This window comes from Chrysochloris asiatica, unplaced genomic scaffold (genome assembly GCF_000296735.1).
Source record: "Chrysochloris asiatica unplaced genomic scaffold, ChrAsi1.0 scaffold00052, whole genome shotgun sequence".
In the NCBI taxonomy this organism is placed as follows: Eukaryota; Metazoa; Chordata; class Mammalia; order Afrosoricida; family Chrysochloridae; genus Chrysochloris; species Chrysochloris asiatica.
The window spans coordinates 7492318-7501807 of record NW_006408570.1 but is presented as its reverse complement, the minus strand read 5'-3'; the positions used below and the strand labels follow the sequence as shown (position 1 = coordinate 7501807).

Below are 9490 nucleotides of genomic sequence, written 5' to 3'. Positions count from 1 at the left end.
GAACAGTGGTTCAAGCCTACCAGCCACTCCTCAAAAACCCTATACAATATAGGGATGCTGCGAGTCAGAAACAACTCAATGGCACTTAACAACAACAACAGGAAAATGAAAAGAATGATGCAGGGGGCTTGGATAAAATATAGTTATCTGTGCATTTGAAGAGAATGGAAAGAGAAGAACTTGTCAGGTGAAACAATCAATCAGCATTCTAAGCCTACACAGCTTTTCAAAAGTAATTTTTAGATGTTATATCTTCAACGAAGGCTTTCTCAATCAGAGGTAGTTTCCTCTTGGAACTTTTGGCTTTTCTCCCATAATAATTTACTTATAATGTAATTTATGCGTTTCTTTTTCTAAAGTTTAATCCACCCAACAGTTTTCTTTTTTTTTTTTTAAGGTTTTTATTGTGGATTGAGTGAAAGTTTTCAGGGCACATCATCAGTTTCACATTCAAACATTCATATACCTTGTTTCATTACCACCCAACAGTTTTTGCAATCTGCTTTCAACAAAAGTCTACGGCACAATTCCACTCTGTAATGCCTGGAGTCACTATGAGTGGGAATCAACTGGACAGCAGAGGGTTTGCTTTCTTCTGGATTTGACTATGAGCATTTAGTGGGTCCTTACTCACCTGTGTGTCACAGGGCCCAAATCAGTACCCTGCTGTTGGTGGTATGTGCCATCAAGTGTCTCAAGGATTGGTTCTAATGTTTTTATAAATCACTGTGGCAGTTTACAGGTAATACTAAGCTCTTCCAATAATAGATTTTATAAAAGAGCAAAAAAAATTTTTACAAATGTGTCAGTGAACAAAAAAACGGAGACAAGTCCATTTTGGGGAAATTTAGACAGCACACACTTAACAACAATTCAAACCCTGTATAAAACATGGTTAACAGTAACAATAAGGAACAGGGGGATGGGGATTCATACTGGTTAACAAAAGAATTCAGACAGACTTGTAGAAAACTTAACAATCACTGATAGAAAAAAAAAAAAAAAAAGCATAGATATTTAGTGACAAGGTTCTGCCCTAGCCAGTGGATTAATCAAAAAAATGGATGAAGCCACAAGAAAGGAAATATAGTTCTGAAGATAAAATTGAAAGGGACAAACTTAAATAGTGTATGAAATCTATAACAAACACTATAAAAAATAACCAACTAGCTTTTGCCATCCTGGATGTGTAAAACGAACTTCTGCTTTAGTACATTTTTCTTTGCAACTAACAGAGCACCCTAAATTCGAACTTCCAGTTTCCTAAACTGTGAGGAAATAAATTTGTTTACTAAAAACACTGGCCTGCTAACCACAAGGTTGGTGGTTCAAACCCACCAGCTGCTTCTTGGAAACCCTATAAGGGGGTCGCTGAGTCAAAACCAACTCAATGGCATTTAACAACAACGATAGCATCCTTTTGTTATTCCCAGAACAGTTCACAACCATGCAATGGTCTGATTCAAAATGGGCAAAACCAGTCCATTTCAGCACACCCTCGGAAACCCTGTACAGGGTCGCTATGGGTCGGACCCGACTCGATGGCACACAACAACAACAACAACAATGTCAGTATACTGACTCCTGATGTGGCACTGTAGGATCAGCACTGGACTGTGAACCACAATGTGAGCAGTGCAAACCTACCAGTTGCTCCTTGGAAACCTTATAGAGGGTCGTATGAGTCAAAATCAACTCAACAGCACTAACAACAACGTCAGTATATGGATCTACAAACATCTCATTTCATTTTTGGCAATATCCAATTTTCCTAGATTCATACATCATACATTTTTACATATCAATTACTAATGGATGTTTGCAACTATTTCTTTTCAGAGATCCCTACCCAGAAAAGCTATGTTATCAGAGGCAGTGGCGGAGGTGAGGGCCAAGTAAAGCTAAGTGCCTCTGAGCAGGAGGCTGACTTGCAGAATGTGCCCTATGGGCATTTACAGACTGGCTAAAGTGGGAGTAGGAGCCATGTGGCTGCCTTTGAAGAGGGGGAGGGGGGGACAAAGCATGCTACAGGATAGCAGTGAACAGGCATTCCGAATGGCAGGACTGTTGCATCCTGAGGTGTTTTTGAACCTAAATTGTACCCTGTTCACTTCCGCAATAAATTGATAATTATGAGCTGGCACATTCTGCAAGTCACACTTCTGCCTGAAGGCACTCAGCTTTACTCAGCCTATGAGTCGGGAAGCCCACAACTGTTCTGTCTCTCCATGCTGCTGCTTCTGTGTGGTCATTGCAATGAATTATCAAACCCAGCAGAGAAACAAGGATGCTGTGGGAGGTATAGTTGGTGTCAAAATCAGGTAAAGAAGGTTGTAGGATGCAAACACGTGTGACCTCTGCTTCATATGAATCAGCCTTGGGCTGATTTTGAGTTTGATTCTTCTACTTCCCAATCAGAGGAAGTCAGACATGGCCTCTACGTCATTTCTGCAACATCTAAATAAAACGTGTGGCACTGGAGGATAAGCACTGGACTGCTAACCCACGGTTGGTGGCTCAAACCTACCAGCCATTCCTCAGAAACCCTATACAGGGCCACTATGGGTTGGAACTGACTCGACAGAACTTAACAACAACAAAAACATGATTTTTTTATATTCAAGAAACAATAGGAAAGTATAAAAAGGAATTAAAGTAATGTAGAGAATGAAGTTACCCACAGAACAGAAAAAAATAAAATAGAAATAAAATCTTTTGAAGATGTTGTGAGGAGAGGATGATGAAAAAAAGAGTGAAAAGCCCTGACTAGACTGTCTTCAAGAACAGAGCGATCCAGGACTTAAGAGTCACTAAGTCTTTATCTTTATTTCTGAATACTAAAATTTAAGGAAAATAAACTTTAGGAGAAAATAAATATGTTGGTCTTATATGTCAAATTAGGGCCACTAGTAGTGTAGCTGGAATTCTGGTGTGGTGCTGTAGGATAAACACTTGACAAGATCAGTCTGAACCATAAGGTGAGTGGTTCAAACTCACCAGTCACTCCTCAGAAACACTATACAGGGTCAGTATGGGTCAGAACCGCGTCAATGGCATGAAACAAGTAGTGTAATGTGTTACAAGTTAAGCTGCTAACCACAAGGTCATCAGTTCAAACCTACCAGCCACTCTACAGGAGAAAGATGAAGCCTTCTGTTCCCATAAAGACTTATGGCCTTGAAAACTCTATACAAGGTTACTGTGAGTCAGAACTGACACCGCAGCACACAACAACCAACACTATAGGTCAAATTATTTTGTTTTGTTTTACTTTATTTCTAACCCAAGAACTAATCAAAACAAAAATATACTGGAACTAAACTGTGGTGATGATATCTTGTACTTCTTAAAGAAAAGTAAAAAATATGCGCTAGATAAAACAGACCATAAATAGGGAATGATCAGGTCTTATGTTGCTAAACCATTGTCTTGTATTTATTCTAACACACTACTTCGGAAACCCTGTACAGGGTCGCTATGGGTCGGAACTGACTCGACGGCACTAAACAACAACAACAACAACTAACCAAAAACCCATTGCTATCAAGTAAATTTTAACTCATAGCAACCCTATAGTGAGTATTTCCAAAGTTGTAAATCTGTATGGAAGACTGCTGTATCTTTCGTCTACAGGATGCCTGGTGGGTTTAAACCGCCAACCTTCTTTTTGGGGGGTTAGTAGTCAATCACTTTATTCACTGTGTCACCAAGGCTCCTTAATGTATGATTAATACAAGTAAATTGTTTTTATTTACTTGTTTTTTACTTTTTATTGAAAATTGAGTGAGGTTTAGCGATAAGATCATCAGTTCGACAAATCATAATTTTGTTTTGTCTCAATGATTACAATTCCCTCTAAGCAACAACAGTTATCCCAATTCGTCCCTTTGGTTCCTATTTGCATTCCACCTTCCCAACTCTGTCCTTAGGTAAATGTTGCCCAAGAACTAGAAAATATTTTTAAACAGATTTGTACTAATTTGGAAGTTCACCATTCAGTCAGATAACAAAGAAATGATCACACACACCTCACTCACCTCTCTCTGGAAGTTTAAAAAATAAACAGCACTGAAAGGTAGTACTATAAGATGAAGAAGTCTGTATCCCTGAGTCACCAAAAGAGGAGAAATATACCCTCCTGAGAGCTCACCTGAAAAACTGCTGGTGGGTTAAGCCACTGAGATTTGAGGGCTTACCTATCTGTAACTACAGCATTTGTTGTTGTAGTTGTTATGTGCCATTGAGTCGGTTCCGACCCATAGCGACCCTGTATAGGGTTACCGAGGGTGTAAATCTTTACGGGAGTAGAAAGCCTCATCTTTCTCCCGCGGAGCGGCTGGAAGTTTCGAACCGCTGACCTTAAGGTTCGCAGCCCGATTCGTAACCACTACGCTACCAGAGCTCCTTACATATTACAGATAATTATTGTTGTTGTGATTAAGTGCCACAGAATTAGTTCCAACTCATAGCGACCCTATATTTCGAGGAGCAGCTGGTAGGTGTGAACTGCAAACTTGTGGTTTTCAGTCCAGTGTTGATCCTACAGAGCCACACCAAAAGTCCTTAACAATAACACAGGCCTTTTAAGTTATTTTCCTTCTCTGATAACTTAAAAGACTGTACCACAAATGTACTACACATTTTAAATAATTAACTTTTATATATGATGGTAAGTTAAAAAGCATTGTTACTAAGAGCTCCAATTCATAATGCACTGGAACATGTATGCTCCAAACAAAACATGTTTAAACATGTCTGCATCAGAATTTAGGAAGACTTAACCTGCAATATGCAGATAATACAACTTTGCTTTCTGGAAGCGAAGAGGATCTAAAATAATGATGTGGATCACAGAGTACAACATTCAGTATGGATTACACCTCAATACTAAGAAAACAAAAATCCTCACAACTGGCCCAATAAATAACATCATGATAAACAGAAAAAAGATTGAAGTTGTCAAAGACCTCATTTTGCTGGGATCCACTACCAATACTTGTGGAAGGAGCAATTCAGAAAGCAAACAATGCACTGCATTAAGCTACCTACTGCACAAAACCTCGTTTCAAGTGTTCAAGAGCAAAGATTTCAGTTTGAGGAATAAACTGGGTCAAGTCATGGTATTTTTCAACAGACTCATATGCATATGAATAAATGCATCTGATTATGATGTTGGAGAATATTAAAAGTACTATGGACTGCCAAAAGAACAAACAAATCTGTGTTGGAAGATGTGCAGCCAGAATGCTCCTTAGAGGCCAGAATGGCAAGACTACTTCTCTCATACTTCCAATATATTATCAGGAGGGACCACTCCCTGGAGAAGGACATCATACTAAGTAACATGGACGGTCAGTGAAAACAAGAAGGATCCCTCTAATGAGATGAATCAGCCAGTAGCAGCATCATTGGGCTCAAATGTAATAAGGATTGTGCGGATGGCACAGAAACAGGCAGTATATTGTTCTGCTGTGCGTAAGTTCGAACCAACTCAACGGCACGTGACAACAACAATATAAAGTAAATACACACACATATATACGTATGCATATATATGTGTGTGCACACAAATAAAACAAACTTTCTTGTGTGGTGGAAACACACCCAAAACATACCAATACAGTAGCTTCCACATGTACAGTTCAGTGATACTGATTACATTCAAGTGGCACAACCACTCTTTTTGTTTTCCAAATGTTTCTACTACCATTAACAAACTCACTGCTCCCTAAAGTTCTCATGGAACCTTTTGAGGTGCTGTTATCCATTTAATCACATACAAATGGTTCTTTAAAAGAGCATAACATTCACTAAGAACATTCTTTACTAATTAAACCAATTGTTTGTTTTAAAGATGATTTCAGGAGATAGTTTAGGTTTAAGGTTTAAAGATTATCTTAAGACATTTGTTTTGGCGATGTATGAAAGGATCATTCAATTTCAATGGCTCCAGGAAGCCTGTATTCCATGAGAATTTGAAATTATGTTCCACATTTCCGCCACCCTCCTTTTGACGGGAGTCCCCTATAGAGTCTTTGAACAAAACACTCAGTGTACTGGTAGCCTGGTACTACCCATTTCTTCTGGAAAAGATTACAATGAAAATGAAAACTCTTGATAATAAGAATATTTAATTTGACTTACAGTGTGAGCACATTTCCAAAGGGTAACTTGCCTCATTTCCCTGGGGGGGGAGGAAAGGAAATAATTAGTCATAAAATTAGCACAAATTTCTTTCAAATATTAAAGTAACAAAACATATGGAAATAAGCCCTAAATAACATATCTAGATTCATAATTTATATTCATTTTTAATTGATTTTTTTAAAGTTATACAGTAAGACAGAAAGAACTCTCCAGTCAAACAGGTCTAAGTTGGTTGAAGCTCTGCCACTTACAACTATGCAAATACAGGCAAATGTTTCCTAAACATTTAACTAAAATATAAGTACTTTTTAATACCCTAAATGTGTTACATATCATTTCAAAAATTTCTACTTAGACTCTAATCTAAAATTTACATTTATATAATAATAATAAAAATAACACTATGTTCTATCCTATAACTCCATAAAAATTTATTTAAAGGAAAAAGTGTCCTAAAAATCATGTATAAAAAACTCCAGACCTGGTTCAATGAAGATATTAAACAAATCTGAATACTGGGACCAGGGTAGATGGGTATCTGGTGAAAGACCATACCATTTGATTACTAGTGGAACCAGTAAGAGTTATAAATCTAACCCAGTAAAAATTCCAAGTATACCAGACACACAAGGTATTTTTATGATCATTAGGATCCTTAAGGACTACAGAATTTAAAATAATTTTAATTGTTCATAAAATTCAGGGATTAAATTTTTAGTACCAAGCATCCTATGTTGTTGTTAAGTGCTATCACGTCAGTTCCAGCTCACAGTGACCCTATATAGGATTTCCAAGGAGCAGCTGGTAAGTTTGAACCCCTGACCCTGTGGTTCAAACTGATCTTATGATCGTGCTTATTCACCAGGACTCCAGGCATCCTATATTCCATTCATTTAATCTAGGTTCTGCCAACAATTAAACAGCAGTGAGTGTACAATGGGATTCATATCTGAATATATCTATTTATAAAGAGCAATTGAAAACAACCTGAAAGAAATTTTTTTTTTTTAATTCTCTATTCTTAAAAGTCTCTCCTGTTGCTGTTAAGTGGTGCTGAGTCGGTTCTGACCCACAGTGACCCTGTATAGGGTTTTCAAGGAGAGACTAGTAAGCTTGAAATAGCCAACCTTGCAGTTCAAACCAACTTTGCAGTCCAGCGCATTAACCCACAGAGCGCCACCCCCTGGACTCCAAAAATCTCTCTAATCCCATATAAACTTAAAGTCTAAGAAAAGTTCTATCCATAAATTGTTGTTGCCACCGAGTCAATTGCAAGTCACTGGTGACCCCAAGTTTGTAGAGTAGAACTCTACATGGGGTTTTCAAGGCTGTGACCTTTCAGAAACAGGCTTTTCTAGGCATCTTTGGGTGAATTCAAACTGCTAATCTTTAGGTCACATCACATGTGAAAGTTATGGCAGTCTGCTGCCATACAGATTTACAGCCTTGGAAACCACACCGGGCAGTTCTACTCTATCCCAAAGGATTGCTATGAGCCAGAACTAACTCTACAGCAACAGGTTTTTGGTTTAAGTCCCCTCCCTCTGAACGAGTCCCACTAGCAAATTCTTCAACACAATCACCTTCATTTGCCATGCTGCATGTGCTGCTTTTACACTAAAAAAAACCACTGCCCTGGAGTCGATTCCAACAAGGCTGTATTTCTTTATGAGAGCAGACAGCCTCATCTTTCTCCCACTGAGCAGCTGGTGGGTTTGAACTGCCAATCCTGAGGTTAATATCCCAAAGCCTAACACACAGCACCACCAAGGCTTCTTCTGCACAAAGTAAGGCTAAATAAGAAGCACGTACGTCTATTCTGCCTCAGTACACATTCTTAATGACCTCCTTCATAGCCTGGGGAAGTGCCTGCATGTATTAAATATGTACTACAAGTGTGGCACTGTAGGATCAGCACTGGACTGCAAGCCTTAAGGCCAGCAGTTCAAACGCATTAGCTGCTCCTCGGAAACTCTAGCGAGTGTCACTATGAGTTGGAATTGACTCAATGGCACGTGAAAACAACAACAACTATCACGAGAGGAGAGGACAGAAAAAAATAGTAAACATTAATGAAGGTTGATTTAATTAGTAAGCAGACATGAATTTTGAGGCTTTTTCACTTCTTCTAAGATTCTTAAAAATGATCCTTCATCAACCTTGGAACAATAGGGCTTTGTGATACAGGGATCAAGGCATAGTTTGCAGAGGGGAGATAATACTAAGATGCTTGACTGTCTTATGTATATTGGTTTCTCTTGCCTACTATTGTAAAATAGACACTTGAGTGGATTAGAAATAGAAATGTGAGGAAACATGAAAACAGAAAGCTTGTAAGCCCGTCTTCAGCCTATAACTGATTAGAATACCTAAAAGGGGTTCCACAACTTTACCAGTGAAATAGACCTTTTGCATTATTTATTATTATTTAGTATTGATATTAGTATTTATTAATTATATTAATATTAGTGTTATTATTAATAGATCAATATTAATCTTAGTATTATTTCCCCTCTTCAAACTATGCCTTGATCCCTGTATCACAAAGCCCTATTGCAGTGTGTAAGACCTTAGGTGGAATCCTGAGCCCCATCCAGAACCTTCTGAGGTGGAACATTCCCACTACAAAGGACAAGCAGACCAGCTTGGAACAGCTAGAGCGAAAGAAGACACATCTTCCAAGAAAGATCATCCGGAAAAACCCAAAACAAAAATGGCAGTATGACTGGCAAGAATAAGCAAGTTGTTTGCCAGGAAGTCATCAAGGCAAGCAATCAAGTTCCTTCAGGACAAATCCACCTCTAAAACTGAAATTCAAAGGGAACACACGAGCAGGCATGCAAGCTTGCTGGTGACCACATTGGTCTACCACTGATGAGTGGAAGAGGGGGTAAGGCAACAATGAAGAAATGGGCTGAATTCAACCACGTTCCATAGACTCCTGTTGACCTGAAGATGAGAGAGAGAAGGGGAAGGGCTGGTTGGTCCAAAGTGTGGTGACAGACCTGTAGACACCTACTGGAGCCCATGGACAGACGTAGCCACAGAGGGCTAGAGCTGAGAGTGAAGCATTCAGCTGATATGAATTGAGGGGAGAAGCACAAGAATACCCAAACCTACACATCTTATCTAGCCTCAATGACTTGATAATCAGAACTCAACTAGAGGAATATTAAAACAATTATTTAGATTAAGGAAATGAAGGTGAATTGCTACAATTTGATGAACTTGACCTATATTTATGGAGGTTGTTGTTGTTGTTGTTAAGTGCCATCAAGTCGGGTCCGACCCATAGCGACCCTGTACAGGGTTTCCGAGGGTGTAAATCTTTACGGGAGTAGAA

The 9490-nt window shown here is 38.7% G+C and overlaps 1 protein-coding gene across 1 annotated transcript in view; it reads right to left on the bottom strand.

Moving 5' to 3' along the window:
* The window catches only part of PPP3R1 (protein phosphatase 3, regulatory subunit B, alpha), a 58385-nt gene extending 50642 nt beyond the window's left edge, over positions 1 to 7743 (bottom strand). The window contains exons 1-2 of the mRNA XM_006863000.1: positions 7660 to 7743; positions 6145 to 6184 (exon numbers count right to left, since the gene is read on the bottom strand). Of these exons, the coding sequence (XP_006863062.1) occupies positions 6145 to 6184; positions 7660 to 7743 (124 nt within the window). The remainder of the gene's footprint in view (positions 1 to 6144; positions 6185 to 7659) is intronic.
* Between the last annotated feature and the right edge of the window lie 1747 nt (positions 7744 to 9490).